This window comes from Pelophylax lessonae, assembly GCF_965119305.1.
Source record: "Pelophylax lessonae genome assembly, chromosome: 5".
NCBI classification, from domain to species: Eukaryota; Metazoa; Chordata; class Amphibia; order Anura; family Ranidae; genus Pelophylax; species Pelophylax lessonae.
Genome location: NC_138772.1, coordinates 558,039,540 through 558,061,845, shown reverse-complemented (window position 1 = coordinate 558,061,845; position 22,306 = coordinate 558,039,540). Strand labels below are relative to the sequence as shown.

The 22,306-nt window shown below is 49.6% G+C and overlaps 1 protein-coding gene across 1 annotated transcript in view; it reads right to left on the bottom strand.

Annotated features, from left to right (window-relative positions):
• Positions 1-1,105: 1,105 nt before the first annotated feature.
• Positions 1,106-22,306, bottom strand: part of SMARCC1 (SWI/SNF related BAF chromatin remodeling complex subunit C1) — a 47,666-nt gene continuing 26,465 nt past the window's right edge. The window contains exons 16-22 of the mRNA XM_082259045.1: positions 16,863-16,933; positions 16,661-16,781; positions 12,517-12,665; positions 11,226-11,360; positions 5,178-5,745; positions 1,905-2,075; positions 1,106-1,472 (exon numbers count right to left, since the gene is read on the bottom strand). Coding sequence (XP_082115171.1) covers positions 1,369-1,472; positions 1,905-2,075; positions 5,178-5,745; positions 11,226-11,360; positions 12,517-12,665; positions 16,661-16,781; positions 16,863-16,933 — 1,319 coding nt within the window. The 3' untranslated portion in view covers positions 1,106-1,368. The remainder of the gene's footprint in view (positions 1,473-1,904; positions 2,076-5,177; positions 5,746-11,225; positions 11,361-12,516; positions 12,666-16,660; positions 16,782-16,862; positions 16,934-22,306) is intronic.

Genomic DNA, 22,306 nt, shown 5'->3' with positions numbered 1-22,306 from the left:
CTCCAATCGGGCTGCCAGCTCCAAAGGATGGGCACTGCAGCTCCAATTGGGCTGCCAGCTAAAAAGGATGGGCACTGCAGCTCCAAAGGATGGGAACTGCAGCTCCAATCGGGCTGCCAGCTACAAAGGATGGGCACTGCAGCTCCAATCGGGCTGCCAGCTACAAAGGGTGGGCACTGCAGCGCCAATCGGGCCGCCAGCTACAAAGGGTGGGCACTGCAGCGCCAATCGGGCCGCCAGCTACAAAGGATGGGCACTGCAGCTCCAAAGGATGGGCACTGCAGCTCCAATCGGGCTGCCAGCTACAAAGGATGGGCACTGCAGCTCCAATCGGGCTGCCAGCTACAAAGGATGGGCACTGCAGCTCCAATCGGGCTGCCAGCTCCAATGGGTAGGCACTGCAGCTCCAATCGGGCTGCCAGCTCCAAAGGATGGGCACTGCAGCTCCAATTGGGCTGCCAGCTAAAAAGGATGGGCACTGCAGTTCCAAAGGATGGGAACTGCAGCTCCAATCGGGCTGCCAGCTACAAAGGATGGGCACTGCAGCTCCAATCGGGCTGCCAGCTACAAAGGGTGGGCACTGCAGCTCCAATCGGGCTGCCAGCTACAAAGGGTGGGCACTGCTGCTCCAATTTGTTGTTCCATCAAGGCCATAATGATGGTGTCACTCTCGCAGTTGGATTTGGGTGACACCATGAAACAGGCGGGGGTGAAGTGGATGGGGACAGCTCAGCACTGGAAATCAGACACAAGCAGTCATCACTGTAAATCTGGAAGAATCAGGTTGGACTTTGAACCCCCCCTCCCCAAAAATGACGCAGTCCACATTAATTTCCCAAGAGAGGTAGATTTCAGACTAACAGACGCAACACATCTGACCGTTCTCTGCGCCGAGAAACAAAAAGCGATGTAACTGTTAGTATATGGGGTCCAGAGCTGGAGGTCTCAGGTGCTGCCCCTAGTGGGCAAAAAAAAGGACAAAGTACCGCTAGTTGCAACACAAGGCGCAAACTTACTGAAGATCTTTTATTACAAAAAAAAAACCAAAAAAAAAAAAAAAGTTAAAAATGAAGCTAAACATGCAACATGGATCTCCCACAAATACAAAAAACAAACATGGCATTTTGAGAAAAAAAAATAATAATTCTGGAATCAGTGTTGAATGCTAAGGTCGGGGGAGGGGAATGGAACACGCAAACTCTCAGAAGTACGCATGGATTGACGCCTTTCTCCAATAAATACTCTAAAAAGCGCGGGGCCTGCAGTCATTTCACTGGTCAAAGTACGCGGATCCGGCTGTATAAAAACTCCTCACTCCGGGTACAAAATGACAGCTGGGAGAGGCGGGCCGGACGCGGCGCTACCCGCTTATGGGGCCGCTGTGGCGGGAGGCACCATAGGAGGGGGTGTTGGTCCGTCGTTGGGTGGTGGTGGTGGCGGCGCCGCCTGTTGCTGGGGTGGTGGCGTTGGATCTGCAGACAAATACAGGTTTTATATTAGATATATACTCCAAATACACATATATATATATATATATATATATATATATATATATACACACACACACATACATATATATACATATACATATACACACACACTCCAAATACACGGCTATAATCAACCTATGCAATGCTTCATACAACATTCAGCCCTGGGTACAGCGCTATGGAATATGTCAGAGCTATATAATAGTGTGTGACTGGAGGGGGACATTAGAGTGTAAGCTCCTCTGGTACAGAGACTGATGTGATTGGCTCAGTGATCCAATGTCAGAGCTATATAAATGTATAATAGTGTGTGACTGTGGGGGGGGGAGGGGACATTAGAGTGTTAGCTCCTCTGGTACAGAGTTGGATTTGGCTCATCATACTCTGGTAAAGAGAAGGATAAAGCTCTCTTACACATGCCATTTGGAGCCATTGGCGGTCGCGCTCCTATCATCCCACCTGGCATGGGGGGCATTGCTGCCTGTGGGGGTTGGGGGTGAGGTGGTCCAGTTGCGGGATGCATGTTGGGCATTATCCGGGATGCCATTGGAGGTGCAGACATGGCGCTCGGCCCAGGAATCTGACCTGCAAAAATGAAATAAGAGCGTTAGTTTCTGTGGTTACCGCTACCTGTGTCAGCGTTCTGTGACTGCAAAGGGAGGGAGGGAGGGGGAGGAGCACCGCTGAGCCAGTATTCTCGTTCCCAGGGATGGGATTGGTTAAATCATCTTCAGATCCCCCCCCTCCCAGTCTGCTCTGTACTGCCACCCTATTGGTCAGGAAGGGAATCGGCATGGTCATCCAAGATGGGAGTGGATATCCCCATCCATCCTACAATGTGTGCCTCTGCATTGAAAATATCTGCTGCATACTCCATGAGATCCCCACAGGCCCCCCTCCCCCTTGGACCCCCACACTGGCCTGCCCCGTCCCTCCGATCCCCACACAAGAGCCGCACCCCTGCCCCTCCGATCCCCACACAAGAGCCGCACCCCTGCCCCTCCGATCCCCACACAAGAGCCGCACCCCTGCCCCTCCGATCCCCACACTGGCCCGCCCCCTGTCCCTCCGATCCCCCACAAAGGCCCGCGCCCCCCCGATCCCCACACAGGCCCGCTCCCCTGCTCCCAGCCCCCCGATCCCCACACAGGCCCAAGCCCGCTCCTCCGATCCCCACACAGGCCCGCGCCCCCGCAGATCCCCACACAGGCCCAAGCCCCTGCTCCCAGCCCCCCGATCCCCACACAGGCCCAAGCCCCTGCTCCCAGCCCCCCGATCCCCACACAGGCCCGCGCCCCCGCAGATCCCCACACAGGCCCGCGCCCCCGCAGATCCCCACACAGGCCCGCGCCCCCGCAGATCCCCACACAGGCCCGCGCCCACGCCCCTCTGATCCCCACAGCCCCACGCCCCTCTGATCCCCACAGCCCCACGCCCCTCTGATCCCCACAGCCCCACGCCCCTCTGATCCCCACAGCCCCACGCCCCTCTGATCCCCACAGCCCCTCCGATCCCCACACAGGCTGCCCCCCGCTCATCCTAACCTAACACAGAAAGCCCATTTCACCACACTAGATACAGACTTGACCATTCGTCTAATGTATATGTGCGGGGGGGGGTTAGGTTCTACTACCGTTTGCCTCTAAACCTGTACCCGTCACCCCTACCATAGCCGACGGCACATCTTTATGGGTCCGTATTCAGCAGGTACCACCGACATCACTGCCACTGATAACTGCGGATACATCAACCACAGAAATCTCCGTGGCACCGCACAGGTACCGCCCTCACATGTATTAAGAGGTCCATAGACAATGGAAGTTTCTCTGCCCCCTGCTGGTGTGAGTGATAACCGCAGCATAATTCTCATCAACTAATTTAACTGAACGAAGATGTAATCTGTGCCGATAGAAAGGGATCCATGCCAAACAAAGTCCGGTGCAGAGAGATCGATGAGCCGTATTCACTGCCAGTTTTTAGAGAACATCCCCCTTGTGGTCAGAAGCAGCACTGCAGCATTGACGTATTGTGATCCGGTGTGCGGAATGTAATCCGCCACCTCCAGGCATGTATGTCAGAAGACCCAAACCACGAATAGCAGCCCTGGGCTGTACAGCCAATAAAAAAAAGCAAGGGAGGGACGCTTCCCTTCTTATCGGCTGCACGCATCCGGCCTTGTAGCACCCCGAGAGTGTACCCTGACCCCGGCCTTGTAGCACCCCGAGAGCGTACCCTACTGACCCCGGCTTCGCAGCACCCCGAGAGCGTACCCTACTGACCCCGGCTTCGAAGCACCCCGAGAGCCCACCCACTGACCTCGGCCTTGTAGCACCTCAACTGCGTACCCCACTGACCTCGGCCTTGTAACACCCTGCGTGGGTACCCTACTGACCCCCGGCCTTGTAGCACCCCGAGAGCGTACCCTACTGACCCCCACGGTCTCGTAGCACCCTGAGTGCGTACCCTACTGACCCCCACGGTCTCGTAGCACCCCGAGAGCGTACCCTACTGACCCCCACGGTCTCGTAGCACCCCGAGTGCGCACCCTACTGACCCCCACAGTCTTGTAGCACCCCGAGTGCGTACCCTACTGACCCCCACGGTCTCGTAGCACCCTGAGTGCGTACCCTACTGACCCCCATGGTCTCGTAGCACCCCGAGTGCGTACCCTACTGACCCCCACGGTCTCGTAGCACCCTGAGTGCGTACCCTACTGACCACCAGCCTTGTAGCACCCCAAGCACGTACCCTATTGCCCCCGGCCTTGTAGCACCCCGAGCGCGTACCCTACTGCCCCCGGCCTTGTAGCACCCGGAGTGCGTACCCTACTGATCCCGGCCTTGTAGCACCCCAAGCACGTACCCTACTGATCCCGGCCTTGTAGCACCCCGAGCGCCCACTCTCTGACCCCGGAGTGTATAAACATGTGTACGCATGTCTGTTGATTTCCGCCCTGGCCACCCTGCACCCGTCTTTGTAAAGAACACCCAACAGTCTATAGAAAGGAGGAAGAAAGGTCACCGCCACCTGTGCAGATGCAGCCAATATCATTCATACCCCTCCTACACACAACTATACACACCATATCCTACTTCAGCTTTGAGTGTTTCTGTCTTGCATAAAAACTTGAACTCCCAGCAAACCTGATTATGGGAGCAGTTTTATGTGCCAAAGGATTTGTATTTCAGCTCATGCAGTCCTGAGATTTTCAGAGCTCTGCTACACAGTACAGCCCTGTCTGGCAGAGCAGCCAAACAGATTTTTTTCTGCTGCAGTAAGACTAAAAAGGACTTGTTCCTCCCCCAGCCTGTGACTGGACAGTAAAAGGAGAAGCAGCGGAGTAATGAGCTCATCTCTCTGCTCTTTCCCTCCTGTCAGCGTGTTCTTCGCATTGCAGCACACCTCTCTGTATATTCTATATCCGAATCACAAATCCTAACGTATAAAACATCCCGCCAGTTTGCGTCCGCCATGAACAGAGCGCGCTCAGTTAAAACGGCACGCAGAACCTCCACTTAATATGATGAATTCTCTATTACCAGTCATACGCCATTCTCGCACTACCATTCCACCAAGAACATTCCAGAGTGAACACCGTCCCAGCCCAAAGAGTGCCGTAAAGTTTAGCACACTGGTGACAAAAAAAGCGTCCCACTCTCCCCACCAATCACAAACATTCTGACTTACCACTCCCCTGCCAATGGCCAGAATACATGCCTGGTTGTGGCGGATGGGCAGGTGGCATCTGGTGGTGAGCGGCATAGGGAGGCGGCTGCTGTTGCTGAGGGTGACCTATGATCCCACCTGGGTGGGGAGGAGCTGGAATGTGGCCCATACCGGGGGCTCCAGGGCCTGGTGATGGGTGCTGGGGGTTCTGCCCGTGCTGCTGCTGCGGTTGTTGCAGGTTCTGCCCGTGCTGTTGCTGCTGCAGGTTCTGCGCGTGCTGCTGTTGCTGCTGCAGGTTCTGCCCATGCTGTTGCTGCGGCTGTTGCTGCTGTTGCAGGTTCTGCCCGTGCGGTTGCTGCTGCTGCAGGTTCTGCCCGTGCTGTTGCTGCTGAAGGTTCTGCCCGTGCTGCTGCTGCTGAAGGTTCTGCCCATGCTGCTGCTGTTGTAGGTTCTGCTGCTGTTGCTGCTGGAGGTTCTGTCCGTGCTGCTGCTGCTCCATCTGCTGGCGCGCTCTCATCTCCGCATACTTCAGCTGCTCCATGTGGAAGCTCTGGCGCTCAGTCAGGAGCTGCTGACGCTGCTGTTCCAGCTGGAAGGGCATGGGAGAAATTTCATTAAAAAAAAAAAAATTATAGGCTTTGCTAACAAATAATTTAAAATGGCAATAAGTGCTTTTATGCTAAAGTTAAACAATAGGCCGACACAAAATTGTGAAGTGGAAGGAAAATTATACAAATAAAAAATCGGTAAAAAGTGTGGTTTACATTTGTATTAACCCCCTTTTACTCTGATACCCTTCTAGTGGACCCAATTGCCTTCAGAAGTCACCTAAGTAAATAGAGTCCACCTGTGTGTCATTTATTCTAATAAGTATAAAAAAAGCTGTTCTGTGAAGCCCTCAGAGGTTTGCTAGAGAACCTTAGTGAACAAACCGCATCATGAAGGCCAAGGAACCCCCCAGACAGGTCAGGGATAAAGTTGTGGAGTAGATTAAAGCAGGGTTAGGTTATGAAAAGAATATTATACCAAGCTTTGACCATCTCACAGAGCGCTGTTCAATCCATCATGGGAAAATGGAAAGAGTATGGCACAACTGCAACCCTACCAAGACATGGCCGTCCACCAAAACTGACCAGCCAGGCCCCTACCAAGACATGGCCGTCCACCTAAACTGACCGGCTGGGCAACCCTACCAAGACATGGCCGTCCACCTAAACTGACCGGCCGGGCAACCCTACCACGACATGGCCATCCACCTAAACTGACTGGCCGGGCAACCCTACCGAGACATGGCCGTCCACCTAAACTGACCAGCCAGGCCCCTACCACGACATGGCCGTCCACCTAAACTGACCAGCCAGGCCCCTACCAAGACATGGCCGTCCACCTAAACTGACTGGCCGGGCAAGGAGAACATACATCAGAGAAGCAGCCAAGAGGTCCATGGGAACTCTGGAGGAGCTGCAGAGATCCACAGCTCAGGTGGGAGAATCTGTCCACAGGACAACTATTATTCGTGTGCTCCACAAATGGGAGTGACAAGAAGAAAGCCAATGGTGAAAGAAAACCATAAGAAGTCCTGTTTGCAGTTTGGGAGAAGCCATGTGTGGGGGACACAGCAAACATGGGCTGGGGAGGACCCAGCGGTCATGGTGCATGTGGGCACTAATGACCAAGTAAGAGGAAGGTGGAGGATCCTAAAGAATGATTTCAGGGACTAAGGGAATAGATTGAGGAATAGGACCTCCAAGGTGGTTTTCTCTGAAATACTGCTGGTACCTCGAGCCACACAGGAGAGGCAGAAGGAGATTAGGGAACTGAACAAGTGGCTGAGGAATTGGTGTAGAAAGGAGGGGGTTCAGGTTTCTGGAGAACTGGGCTGACTTCTCAGTTGGCTACCGGCTCTTTAGTAAGGACAGGCTGCACCTTAATGGGGACGGTACCGCTCTATTGGGGAGAAAGATGGCCACAAAGTTGGAGGGGCTTTTAAACCAAGAGTTGGGGGGGGGCTCAGAGGTAGAGTCAGTTAGGAGGGAGCAAAGGATAGAAGGTATTATTGGGGTTAGCAGCAACAGTAGGTCCGTAACGTCAACCATTATGGGGTCTCTGTGGACAAACCTCAGACCAAACAGGAATAAAAGTTAGCACTATTCACTGTCAACTTCCACAAAACTAAGAGGGGTATACGCAAATGCCAGGAGACTAATAAAATGGATGAGTTGGAACTGTTAGTACATGAGGAGGACAGAGACCTTGTGGGAATAACAGAAACTTGGTTCGACCCCTCATACGACTGGCTGGCCAACAAGGGTATTCTGTGTATCGGAAGGACAGGGAAAGAAAAAAAAAAAAGAGGGGGAGGGGTATGTCTCTATGTCAAGAATAATGTAAGGGTGATAGAGAGGAGTGATAATATGGAAGGGATGAGTACGGAGGTAGAATCCGTGTGGGTAGAACTCCATAGGGATGAAGGGAAAAGTAATTGTGGGGGTCTGCTATAGGCCACCCAACCAAAGGGAGGAGGTAGAGCTGGAATTTATATCACTGTTGGGTAAAGTGGCAAAGCTGGGATCAGTCGTCATATTGGGAGACTTCAATTATCTCGATATTGACTGGGAAGAGGGGACTACACACTCACTAAAGGCCCGTTTCTTCAGGAAAACCTTACAGTATAATTACATGTCTCAGTTGGTGGATTCTCCTACTAGAGAAAACGCAGTCCTGGATCTATTGCTCACTAATGACCCAGACATAATCTCGGAGGTAGGAGTCCAGGACAACCTGGGCTCTAGCGATCACAGGATGATCACATTTAGTGTAAATAACAATATAACAAGGCAAGTGGGGAACATAAGAACCCTAAACTTCAGAAGGGCAAACCTTCCCATATTGTGCTCCATGATAGAGGAAATAAACTGGGACCAAACCCTAGGACCACTGACCACGGAGGAAAAATAGGAATACTTTAGGAACATATTAAACAAAAGCATCTCGCAGTGCATTCCTATGGGAAATACATTTAGAAAAACCAAAGCCAAGCCGGGATGGTTAAACCGTATTATAACAAAACTTATTAGGGGGGAAAAAAAAAAAAAGGCCTTCAAGAAATATAAATCAGAGGGCACAGTATCCAGCAATACAAGGAGGCAAATAAGAAATGTAAATACGGAATCAGAATGGCCAAAATCAACTTCCAGAGACAAATAGGGGATAGTAAAAAGAACCCAAAGAAATACTTTAAATATATCAACAGCAAAAAAAACGAGGTCAGACCATGTTGCACACATAATTAACGATGATGGGAGGATGGTTACAGAGGACACAGAGAAGGCAACCGTGCTGAATGCTTTTTTCTCCTCAGTCTTTACACAGGAAAAGGAGGGGTACACTGACCATGACTGTATGGGGTACACTGACCATGACTGTATGGTTAGTAGTAATACACAGGACTTGCCACTATGGCTAACAGAGGGTGAGATCAGGGAAAGGCTGGATAAACTTAACACAAATAAATCACCAGGCCCGGATGGCGTACATCCGAGAGTACTCAAGGAACTCAGTAAGGTTATATCTAGACCACTGTTCCTGATCTTTGCTGACAGTATTATGACAGGAAATGTACCTGGTGATTGGAGGAAAGCTAACGGTATATCGATATTCAAAAAAGGGCAGAGGCATGTCCCGGGAAATTATAGGCCGGTCAGCCTGACATCGATAGTATGTAAACTTCTGGAGGGGATGATAAGGGACTATATCCAAGAGTTTGCTAAAGAGAACATCATGAGCAGTAATCAGCACAGGTTTACAAAAGGGCATTCTTGTCAAACCAATCTGTTAACATTCTACGAGGAGGTGAGCTAGATGGGGGGCGGGGAGAGACCAGTGGATGTGATGTACCTGGATTTTGCTAAGGTGTTTGATACAGTTCCCCACAAGCGCTTAATTTACAAAATAAGGTCTGCAGGCATCGACCACAAGGTTTGCTCTTGGATATGGAACTGGTTAAAGGGGCGTGTCCAAAGGGTGGTAATAAATAACGCATACTCAGACTGGTCTGGGGTTGTAAGTGGGGGTCCCCCCAAGGCTCAGTCCTGGGACCAATTTTGTTCAATTTATTCATAAACAGCATTGAGGACGGGATCAGTAGTTCGATATCAGTTTTTGCAGATGACACAAAATTAGGCAGGGCAATAACTTCACATCATGATGCAGAAATCCTACAGAATGACCTGGACAAAATAGAGTGGGCAAATACATGGCAAATGAGGTTTAACGTGGAGAAGTGTAAGGTTTTGCACTTGGGGACTAAAAACATAAAAGCACAATACACTTTAGGGGGGGAACCCTTGGGGGAATCAAAATCTGAGAAAGATCTGGGGTCTTAGTAGAAGATAGACTAGGCAATAGCATGCAATGTCAAGCTGCAGCTGCCAAAGCCAGCAGAATATTAGCATGCATAAAGAAAGGGATGTATTCCAGAGATAAGACTATAATCCTTCCACTTTATAAAACTCTGGTCCGACCGCATCTGGAGTATTCTGTCCAGTTCTGGTCACCAGTCCTCAGGAGGGATGGCCACACACACCTACACAGGTTGAACTGGATGGACTATTGTCTTTATTCAACCTCAACTACTATGTAAGTATGTGGAAGAAGGAGCTCTGATCAGATGAAACCAAAATTAAACTTTTTGGCCTAAAAGCAAAAACACTATATGTGACAGAAGACAATCATTTGTGCAAAAGTTATCGCGTCTACAAACTAGGGGAAAGATTTATGTAATTTTTATTAATTTTATTTTTTTTTACTAGTAATGGCGGCAATCTGCGATTTTTAGCGGGACTGCGACATTGCGGCAGACAGATCGGATTCCTAATTGAAATTTTTGGGGGGACCAGTGACATTACTGCAATAATGAGTGCTAAAAATATGCCGGGAAGGGGTTAACACCAGGGGCAATCAAAGGGTTAAAAATGTGTCCCTAGGGAGTGCTTTCTAACTGTGGGTGAGGGATAGACCTAAACAAGAGGACCCCTGTGTTCCTAAACAAGAGGACCCCTGTGTTCCTAAACAAGAGGACCCCTGTGTTCCTAAACAAGAGGACCCCTGTGTTCCTAAACAAGAGGACCCCTGTGTTCCTAAACAAGAGGACCCCTGTGTTCCTAAACAAGAGGACCCCTGTGTTCCTAAACAAGAGGACCCCTGTGTTCCTAAACAAGAGGACCCCTGTGTTCATTGCTGACAGAATAGTGGTCTGCCGTGTTTACAGCAGCAGACCGCCATTCTGTCTCTACGGGGAGCGATTGTGGGCGCCGGACCCGCAGATCAGCTTCCCTTGCGGGGGAATGGGCCCACGAAGCGACGCACAGTTACGTTGTTTCGCGGTAAAGAGCCGACCTGCCGCAGTATATGTTCCGCTGGCGGACGGCAAGTGATTAATGAACACTGACATTTATTCTTGGTAAGAAATGTACCCAACCTGACCCTTCATATTACGCGCACCACAATAAACTGCGGGCAAGGTCACCCTGCGAGAACCGACTCCAGACGTCAGTCATGTAAACGGATCTGCAGGGTGGTGGGGAGGAGAACAGACATCGGGAAAGATTGGGCGGGAGCCGCGCCTGCAGTTTGTCAGAAGCGATCAGACTGGTGAGGGAATGATGGAGGAGGGGGAGGGGGGCTGACTGCCAACGCACCCCATACAGGGGATATAAATAGAGCAAGGGGTGAAGAGACGGGCAAGGGAGCATGTGAAGTGCAGCGTGTGCGTCGGATGTAGACCGGTCCTCATACATGGAGGCATCGCGGGTCAGAAGCCTCTCTGAATCCAGAAGAGGAGTGACGCCAGCGGGAGGGGACCGGCTGGCACATCTGTAGCGTCGGGTCAAAGGGAATCTGCTTTGGTGAGGAACAAGGATGGCGTGCCAGATAGATCAGAGGGGGGGGTTGTGTGCCCAAAGACCGCTTCAACACCTCATCCTTCCTCCTTGTACAAGGTAAATGTGGCTCACAGACCCCAGGAGCTGCTCAATTCCCAGAATGCTCTGCCCCCATTGGCCGCCTTACCGCTTCCTTTTCTCTGTCCATGATGGTTTCCAGCTCTTCGAAATGCCGCAGTTTAATCTCCAGTTTCTTCATCTGCGTTTCCACCAGCAGAGCCACCAACGACTTGATTTTCCGCTCCTCCACGGCGGCCAGGTGCTGAGGATTGAAACATCAACAGGATAACAAATTACACTCCGATAGCAGATTCCAACAGGAGGCAGTATTCATAATCAACAATTTCCAGGCAGGACAGATTAGAGACCCGCTTCCTGTACTGAGAGAACTATAAGGAGACATTGCTGACCACGTGAAAACACCAGGCCAAGGGAGGAAAGAAAAGCGAGGAAGGCCAAGCCAAGGGAGGAAAGAAAAGCGAGGAAGGCCAGGCCAAGGGAGGAAAGAAAAGCGAGGAAGGCCAGGCCAAGGGAGGAAAGAAAAGCGAGGAAGGAAAGGCCAAGAGAGGAAAGAAAAGCGAGGAAGGAAAGGCCAAGAGAGGAAAGAAAAGCGAGGAAGGAAAGGCCAAGAGAGGAAAGAAAAGCAAGGAAAGGCCAAGAGAGGAAAGAAAAAGCGAGGAAGGCCAAGAGAGGAAAGAAAAAGCGAGGAAGGCCAAGGGAGGAAAGAAAAAGCGAGGAAGGCCAAGGGAGGAAAGAAAAAGCGAGGAAGGCCAAGGGAGGAAAGAAAAAGCAAGGAAGGCCAAGGGAGGAAAGAAAAAGCAAGGAAGGCCAAGGGAGGAAAGAAAAAGCAAGGAAGGCCAAGGGAGGAAAGAAAAAGCAAGGAAGGCCAAGGGAGGAAAGAAAAAGCAAGGAAGGCCAAGGGAGGAAAGAAAAAGCAAGGAAGGCCAAGGGAGGAAAGAAAAAGCAAGGAAGGCCAAGGGAGGAAAGAAAAAGCAAGGAAGGCCAAGGGAGGAAAGAAAAAGCAAGGAAGGCCAAGGGAGGAAAGAAAAAGCAAGGAAGGCCAAGGGAGGAAAGAAAAAGCAAGGAAGGCCAAGGGAGGAAAGAAAAGCAAGGAAGGCCAAGGGAGAAAGGCTGGCATTCTGCTCTAAGCTCATCCCACCAGCTGTGCCTGGTTATAGGTCACTGAGACCAACCATGGCATTAAAGGGGTGCAGAGAATGGATTGGGAGGCGGTGACCTAATATTACATAAAAGCGGACATTGGTGTAAATATTTGGCTACCTTTATATCCGCTTATTAGAAAAGTCATTTTCACTGAAGACAACAGCTAACAATCATGCGCCCAGTGTGACTATCCCTGGTTAGTAACCATCAGGGACCCCCTATCCCCCCCTCCCCCATGCAACTCGCATACTCACCTTGGCTTTGGTGGCGGCGGAGGCGAGGGCAGCGGCAGCAGCCATTGCTACATTGGCTTCAGAGAGATCGTTTTCCATTTTCTTCTTGGCTGGGTCGATCTCTTTGGCGGACTCCAAGCTTTCTTTAGATTCTTCCGTCTCTTCTTCAGCTGGAAAAATAAATATTGATAATCAGTCTATTAAAAGGGGTGACGTTAGGGAGACCATAAGCCAGCCAATAAGGATGCTCCATGCTCCTGATTTAGGCAAGGCTCAGGTAAGGAACGTGTGTATAATTATGCGAGTCCCTGACATGCACAGAAACACGCGGCATTGTAGCAGAAGCACAGGAGTCCCGGTAATTCCACGCATCGGCACCCGTGGTGTGGTTTTGCATACGCCAAATGGCATGGTGACAGCACCATGCGGTTAGGTGCGGCAGGATTTAAAAAAGGTTAGGGACTTCATTCCTGACATTTCGCGTAGGGGCAGGAGCCCATTAAAATGAAAAGCGTCGCACGGCTAAAAAATTTTTGTATGGTTTCCTACCACACAGGAGGCGATAACCGACTTCAATGCCAATGTAAACAAAGGGTATTCCTAAACTGTCCAATCTCCCTGTGCATGGATTCAATCCTTGCCTCTGGATTATAGGAAAGCACAGGGCCGTCATCAAGCTGGGGGTCCTGGAGCTTTGGGTCACCAATGGGAAGCTGTTTTGACAGCCTTGATGCAAAGCACACACTTAAAGTGAACCTGTGGCCATGCTATGGACATCCAAGTATTTGAATGTCAAGCAGCGAATGAGCTTTAACACAAACCCTCACTGACCCATGTAGCTACAGACACTGCAGAGCAATTCATCCTCAAAGTTCACAGTGGAAGCAGGTTCCCTCTGCAGCTTACCCTCCCCCCCCCCCTCGTACCGAAACAGTAGCTCAGCTTGCACCCTCTTAGTGGGGACACAGAGCACCCGTGCACCCCCCCCCCCCCCCGGGCACGGAGTCAATAGCTCAACTTTGCGCTGCCCCACCCAGTAGTGACAACACCCACGTTTCCCTCTCTGGGCACTGACCCCGCAGCTCAGCATCCCAGTGGTGACACAGAACACTCGTGCACCCCCCTCCGGGTACTAACTTAGCAGCTCAACTCCCCCCTCCAAGCAGTGACAGAACACCCATGCTACCCCTCTGGACACTGACTCGGCAGTGCAAATTACGCCCCCCCCCCCCCGCAGTAGTGACACAGAACACCCGTGCTCCTCCCTTTGGATACAGACTAAGCAGCTAAATCCTCCCCCCGTAGTGACACAGAACACCCATGTTTCCCCTCTGGGTACTAACTTAGCAGCTAAACATACTCATCCCCCCCCCCCCCCCCATAGTGAGACGCAACACCTGTGCACCTCCCCTGGGAACTGACTCAGCAGCTCAGCTTCCCCTCCCAGTATTGACAACACATGTTCTCACCCCTGGGGGCACTGACTCAGCAGCTCAGCTCACCGTCCTAGCAGTGACTCCACAGCTCAGCTTATCCAGTTTCCTTCTCCAAGCAGTGGCTCAGCCAATCAGCTTCCCCTGAACCCCTTCCTCCAGCTGTCATTCAGCAGTTATGCTCCACCCACTTCCAGAAGGGCTCAGCACCCCCCAGCCTCCCTACTGCAGCCCCTCCAGTCTCTAATTTCTATTGCAAAGAGCAGGGTGAGCTGGACTGCTGAGAGAAGGAATGCAATGCTTCTGCGATGAATTTGAGACCTCATTTCTTCACAGTACCTGCAGCTACAGTGGTCATTGATGGTTTGTTTTAACACTTTCACCGTGCAATCTAAATGCTTTAAAGTCCGTAGCTTAGGCACGGGTTCACTGTAAGGACCATTTAGAGTCCATAGCGATAGAATTTTTTTCCTACTATACAAACTTTTGTAGTTTGGTCTCACACACCCCTATCCTCCCCCGATATGTTTCCCCAAATCAATGATGAGAGAATGGAAATCTCCAAATTTTTAGGCCCCAAAAGTGAGTACACCCCTCACATTTTTGTAAATATTTTATTCTATCTTTTCATGTGACAACACTGAAGAAATGACACTTTGCTGCAATGTAAAGTAGTGAGTGTACAGCTTGTATAACAGTGTAAATTTGCTGTCCCCTCAAAATAACTCAACACACAGCCATTAATGTCTAAACCGCTGGCAACAAAAGTCAGTACACCCCTAAGTGACAATGTCCAAATTGGCCCCAAAGTGTCAATATTGTGTGGCCACCATTATTTTCCAGCACTGCCTTAACCCTCTTGGGCATGGAGTTCACCAGAGCTTCACAGGTTGCCACTGGAGTCCTCTTCCCCTCCTCCATGATGACATCACAGAGCTGGTGGATGTTGGAGACCTTGCGCTCCTCCACCTTCTGTTTGAGGATGCCCCATAGATGCTCAATAGGGTTTAGGTCTGGAGACATGCTTGGCCAGTCCATCACCTTTACCCTCAGCTTCTTTAGCAAGGCAGTGGTCGTCTTGGAGGTGTTTGGGGTCGTTATGTTGGAATATTGCCCTGTGGCCCAGTCTCTGAAGGGAGGGGGGATCATGCTCTGCTTCAGTATGTCACAGTACATGTTGGCATTCATGGTTCCCTCAATGATCTGTAGCTCCCCAGTGTCGGCAGAACTCATGCAGCCCCAGACCATGACACCCCCACCACCATGCTTGACTGTAGGCAAGACACACTTGTCTTTGTACTCCTCACCTGGTTGTCACCACACACATTTGACACCATCTGAACCAAATAAGTTTATCTTGGTCTCATCAGAGCACAGGAGATGGTTCCAGTAATCCATGTCCTTAGTCTGCTTGTCTTCAGCAAACTGTTTGCAGGCTTTCCTGTGCATCATCTTTAGAAAAGGCTTCCTTCTGGGATGACAGCCATGCAGACCAATTTGATGCAGTGTGCGGCGTATGGTCTGAGCACTGACAGGCTGACCCCTCCCCCACCCCTTCAACCTCTGCAGCAATGCTGGCAGCACTCATACGTCTATTTCCCAAAGACAACCTCTGGATATGATGACCATGTGGACTCAACTTCTTTAGTCGGCCATGGCGAGGCCTGTTCTGAGTGGAACCTGTCCTGTCAAACTGCTGTATGGTCTTGGCCACCGTGCTGCAGCTCAGTTTCAGGGTCTTGACAATCTTCTTATAGTCTAGGCCATCTTTATGTAGAGCAACAATTCTTTTTTTCAGATCCTCAGAGTTCTTTGCCATGAGGTGCCATGTTGAACTTCTAGTGACCAGTATGAGAGAGAGAGCGATAACACCAAATTTAACACACCTGCCCCCCATTCACACCTGAGACCTTGTAACACTAACGAGTCACATGACACCGGGGAGGGAAAATGACTAATTGGGCCCAATTTGGACATTTTCACCTAGGGGTGTACTCACTTTTGTTGCCAGCAGTTTAGACATTAATGGCTGTGTGTTGAGTTATTTTGAGGGGACAGTAAATTTACACTGTTATACAAGCTGTACAATCACTACTTTACATTGTAGTAAAGTGTAATTTCTTCAGTGTTGTCACATGAAAAGATAGAATAAAATATTTACACAAATGTGAGGGGTGTACTTGTGTGAAACACTGTGGTCATACAAAGTATTATTACACAGGATCTATATAGCGCTAACAGTGCTTTACAATAAAAAAAGGGGGACAGCACAATTACAATACAGAAGGAATAGGAGGGCCCTGCTCATGGAGCTTACAATCTAAAGGGAGGGGGAGGTGGTAGAAAAAGTTAGTGGCTGCGGGGGGATGACCTGATGGAGGGGACTCAAGTACAGATCTTAGGTGGGGGTGGGGTAGGCTTCCCTGGATAAGTGCGTTTTCAAGGATGGCCTGAAGTAGCCCATATTGTGGATCTCAATACTTGGTGGCCTGCAGTGTGAACAGCCGGTCCGCATTCAGAGTTTTATAGTTCCAGGTCTCACAATGGGACATCGCTGCAAATAAGCGACTGTCAAGAGAATCAGATTTCTCCATAAGAGAAACCCTGATCTGCGATATAAAAAACGCATGGAGAAAACCCACCCCAGAACATACAAACTAAGGTCTAGGGGGGGGTCACGGTAAATCAAACATGCAAGCCACACCACAACAAACGTATCTGAAGAACTTTACCGGCTTTCTCCTCTGCCGCTGGCTCCGCCCCTTCCTCCTCCGGCTTCTTCTCCGGAGGTACTTCAGCCTTCTCTCCGCTCTCCGTCTCAGTTCCTTCCTTCTCCGTTTTCACCTCCGCCTGCTGAATGACAATTCAAAGTCATTGATTGAAGTGACGGGGGAGAAGCCCCAAAATGAGGACATAAGTGACCCAATGTCTCACCTTCTCTGGCTGAGCGGGTTCTGGGGTCTCCGTCTCCATCTTCTCCACCTTCTCCTCTTCTGTGCTTTCAGCTTAAAAATGGGAAAAAGATTAAAATTTTGTTTATTCGGGACAAAATTCAAATCCATGAACAATTGTGTGCATCATCATAGCAAGGAAGAAAAAACCTGTGGTAGCAGAAATAGGGTGTTGTGCACAGGACAGCGTAACCTCCCCGCGCACAGGACAGCGTAACCTCCCCGCGCACAGGACAGCGTAACCTCCCCGCGCACAGGACAGCGTAACCTCCCCGCGCACAGGACAGCGTAACCTCCCCGCGCACAGGACAGCGTAACCTCCCCTCCCCGTGCGTTAAACTCCATACATAATTCCCATGGGACTTCCACCATACAAACCAAACTTTTAAAACTATATTTGATTAAATATCTACCAAAGTCTAACCACTTCCAATCCGGCCGAATTCTGGCATTCCTCTCCTACATGTAAAACCTCTTTTGCACTAGAAAAACGACTCGGAACCCCTAATTCTATAAATATTTACACTCGCTGGCCACATTAGGTGCACCTTGCTAGTAGCGGGTTGGACCCCCCATTCGCCTTCATTCTTGGTGGCATAAATACAACAGAGTGTTGGAAACGTTCCTCAGAGATTTTGCTCCATAGTGACATGATAGCATCACACAGTTGCTGCAGATTTGTCGGCTCCCGTTCCTCCACATCCCAAAGGTGCTCTATTGGATGAGACGTGGTGAGTGTGGAGGCCATTGGAGGACAGTGACCTCATTGTCATGGTGAAGAAACCAGTGGTGAGATGATTGGAGCTGACATGGTGCATTATCCTGCTGGGAGGAGCCATCAGAAGATGGGGACACTGTAGTCATAAAGGGATGGACATGGTCAGCAACAATAATCAGGTAGGCCGTGGCATTAATACCATGCTCAATTGGTACTAAGGGGCCCAAAGTGTGCCAAGACCCCCCCCATTACCACCAGCATGGACCCTATAGAGGTTGCACAGGCAGTCCAACTCCTCCAGGATGACGCATCAATACGTACCATTGTCAGAAGGTTTGCTGTGTCTCCCAGTCTCAGGAGCATGGAGGAGATTCCAGGAGACAGGCAGTTACTCTAGAAGAGCTGGACACGGTCATCAAAGTTCCTTAACCCATCAGCAGGACCGGTATCTGCTCCTTTGTGCAAGGAGGAACAGGATGAGCACTGCCAGAGCCCTACAAAATGACCTCCAGCAGCCCACTGGTGTGAATGTCTCTGACCAAACAATCAGAAACAGACTTTATGAGGGTGGCCTGAGGGCCCAACGTCCTCTAGTCGGCCCTGTGCTCACTGCCGGCACTGTGGAGCTCGATTGGCATTTGCCATTGAACACCAGAATTGGGAGGTCCACCACTGGCACCCTGTGCTTTTCACAGATGAGAGCAGGTTCACCCTGAGCACATGTGACAGACGTGAAAGAGTCTGGAGAAGCCATGGAGAACGTTATGCTGCCTGTCACATTGTTCAGTATGACCGGTTTGGTGGTGGGTCAGTGATGGTCTGGGGAGGCAAATCCATGGAGGGACGCACAGACCTCTACAGGATAGACAATGGAACCCTGACTGCCATTAGGTATCGGGATGAAATCCTTGAACCCATTGTCAGACCCTTCGCTGGTGCAGTGGGTCCTGGGTTCCTCCTGGGGCACAACAATGCCCGGCCTCATGTGGTGAGAGTATGCAGCCAGTTCCTGGAGGATGAAGGAATTGGTACCACTGAATGGGCCTCACACTCGCCTGACCTATATCCAATAGAACATCTCTGCAACATTTATGTTTTGGGCCATCAGATGCCGCAAGGTTGCACCTCAGTCTGTTCAGGAACTCAGTGATGCCCTGGTCCAGATCTGGGAGAAAATACCCCAGGACACCATCTGTTGTCTCATTAGGAGCATGCCCCGACGTTGTCAGTCATGCATACCAGCACGTGGGGGGGCCATACACACTACTGAGGGCCATTCTGAGTTGCTGCAATGAAATTCCAGCAAAATGGACTCGCCTACTGCATAATTTTTTCACTTTGATTTTCAGGGTGTCATTGAATTCAGCCCTCTGTAGGGTGATCATTTTCATTTCCACCAAACGATGTGCCATCCCTTCCTTCCTAACACACCCAGTCCATACCAGTATAGATCCTAACATTACCCAGTCCATACCAGTAGAGATCCTAACACATTACCCAGTCCATACCAGTAGAGATCCTAACACATTACCCAGTCCATACCAGTATAGATCCTAACACATTACCCAGTCCATACCAGTATAGAGCCTAACACATTACCCAGTCCATACCAGTATACATCCCGACAAATTACCCAGTCCATACCAGTATACATCCCGACAAATTACCCAGTCCATACCAGTATACATCCCGACAAATTACCCAGTCCATACCAGTATACATCCCGACACATTACCCAGTCCATACCAGTATACATCCCGACACATTACCCAGTCCATACCAGTATACATCCCGACACATTACCCAGTCCATACCAGTATAGAGCCTAACACATTACCCAGTCCATACCAGTATAGAGCCTAACATTACCCAGTCCATACCAGTATAGAGCCTAATACATTACCTAGTCCATACCAGTATACATCCCGACACATTACCCAGTCCATACCAGTATAGATCCATACCAGTATAGATCCTAACATTACCCAGTCCATACCAGTATAGATATCCAGCATATTTTTCTCCATTGAGATCTGAAGTGTTTTAAGTGTTAATTTTTTTTTTTTTTGAGCAGTGTATTCTCTCTGATACAAAAATATTGGCACCCCTGCACAATTCACCATTTCACCCAGAAAATTGTTGCAATTATGTCTGATAATTTTCCTCTGTAAATGTACGCATTCTACTTGGGGAAAAAATAAGAAAGCCGTTACAATTACAAATGTTTCAGCATTCTTGGGATTCTCTTGTTTGTAGGACATAAAGTGGAGAAGCAAAAAGCCAAATCTGACATTCCACGCAAAACTCCGAAAATGGACTGGACAGTTATTGGCACCTTCACAAAATTGTAAGAAAAAAAATAAAAATCTTATTCCAAGTTTGTGATGCTCCTGTAATTTTTAATTAAACTCACCTGTATCAATTATCAGGTGCTGACTATACAGAAATCACAACTAGCGGTGCACTGAAATTACATTTTGGTGCCGAAACCGAAAAATTTAAGATGCATTTGGTCGAAACCGAAATTGATGGTTTTTAACCACTTGCCGACCAGGCTTTTTCTGGCACCTTTTGTTTAGATGTTTAAAATTAGTATTTAGTAGAAAATTACTTAAAACCCCTTTACAGGTTACAGGTTTAGAGTGGCACAGGGGGTCTAGCACTGGAATTATTGCTCTCGCTCCAACGATCACGGCGATACCTCACATGTGGTGCGATTTCCTTTTACATATGGGTGCACAACTTACGTATGTGTTTGCTTTTTTTTTTCCTTATATTTTATACTGTTCGTTTACTTTTTACGTTTACATTTATTTCTATTACACAAAATTAGGGTGGATAAAAAAAATAAAAAAAAAAAAGATTTTTTTTTTTCCTAATAGATCTTTACTCCAAAAGCAGTGAAACCTTGGTTTACGAGTAACTTTGTTTACGAGCATTTTGAAAGACGAGCAACATTTTTTTTTAAAAATCTGTCTTGATATACGAGCACCGCCTCGATATACGAGCAGTTTTATACACTACTAGACATTAAGCTCGTTAAATTAACGGGCGCTAGAACATATGGCTGACTGAGTGGCTCTCGCTTATCTCTTTTTTTTCTAACGCGAGAGCCGTAGCTAGCTCTGCACATAGCGTCCCTGTTGCCCTAGCAAGAGACACGCACAGAGCTGACCGAGCGGCCCGCGCACGCCCGCCGCTTCAAGAGTTTTGGCCGGCGGCCCGACTGGGGTGTATGTAGGATATCTATTCTATATTAATAATATGCAAGTGTCTGTGGGATTGCGCTACTGCGCATGTGCCCCACGGACAGCCGTTGGGACTGGGGGCGGGCACCATGTCAGGGACCCCAGAAGTAAGTCACAATGACCTGTGTAGGATGGGGAGCTCCTCGGTGTCGGAGGCCGTGTCCCGGGTGTTGGGGGGGGGGGGGTCACCCTGATAATGGTGCTCTTCAGGGATGTTCTCTGAGCAGGCGGCTCCGGACCAGATCCATATTCCCCGGAGAGTCTACACTCACCCGCATGCTGGAGCCGGGCAGGAGCACCCCGTCATGGGTCAGGAGAAGAGACAGGCGCCGGGGGATCTGGATAGAGCCGCTAGAGGCCATGACCGGCCACACACACAATCCGCACACCGACCGACCGAACTCCGACAGCTCCGAGTCCGGGCAAAGAGCAGCAAGACTACAACTACGGAGAGCGGCCGGAGACAAATCATCTCCGCCTGAGGAAACCACCGCCATCTTGTGATATCCTACATACACCCCAGTATTATCACCTCATCATATAAACCCCAATAAATATAATCACCTCATCATATACTATACACCCCAGTATCATCAGCTCATCATATACTATACACCCCAATATAATCACCTCTTCATATACACCCCAATAAATATAATCACCTCATCATATAAACCCCAATAAATATAATCACCTCATCATATACTATACACCCCAGTATCATCAGCTCATCATATACTATACACCCCAATATAATCACCTCTTCATATACACCCCAATAAATATAATCACCTCATCATATACTATACACCCCAGTATCATCACCTCATCAGATATCCTGATGATACTGGGGTGTATAGTATATGATGAGGTGATTATATTTATTGGGGTGTATATGATGAGGTGATTATATTGGGGTGTATAGTATATGATGAGCTGATGATACTGGGGTGTATAGTATATAATGAGGTGATTATACTGGGGTGTATAGTATATGATGAGCTGATGATACTGGGGTGTATAGTATGTAGGATATCACAATATATGATGAGGCGATTTCTGTCCTCAGCCCTGTGAGGTGAATTCCCAGTTGTAATACTCATAGTTGGCCAGTAGATGGCGGTGGTTTTCTCAGGCGGAGATGATTTGTCTCCGGCCGCTCTCCGTAGTTGTAGTCTTGCTGCTCTTTGCCCGGACTCGGAGCTGTCAGTGAATTCGGTCGGTCGGTGTGCGGATTGTGTGTGTGGCCAGTCATGGCCTCTAGCGGCTCTATCCAGATCCCCCCGCGCCTGTCTCTTCTCCTGACCCATGACGGGGTGCTCCTGCCCGGCTCTAGCATGCGGGTGAGTGTAGACTCTCCAGCAGGGCCGGAGTGGGACTCATTTTCAGCCCTGGGAGTTTCATACCTTAGACCGGCCCACTTTAGTTCACAACTGACTATATTAAAATAATGTAATTAAA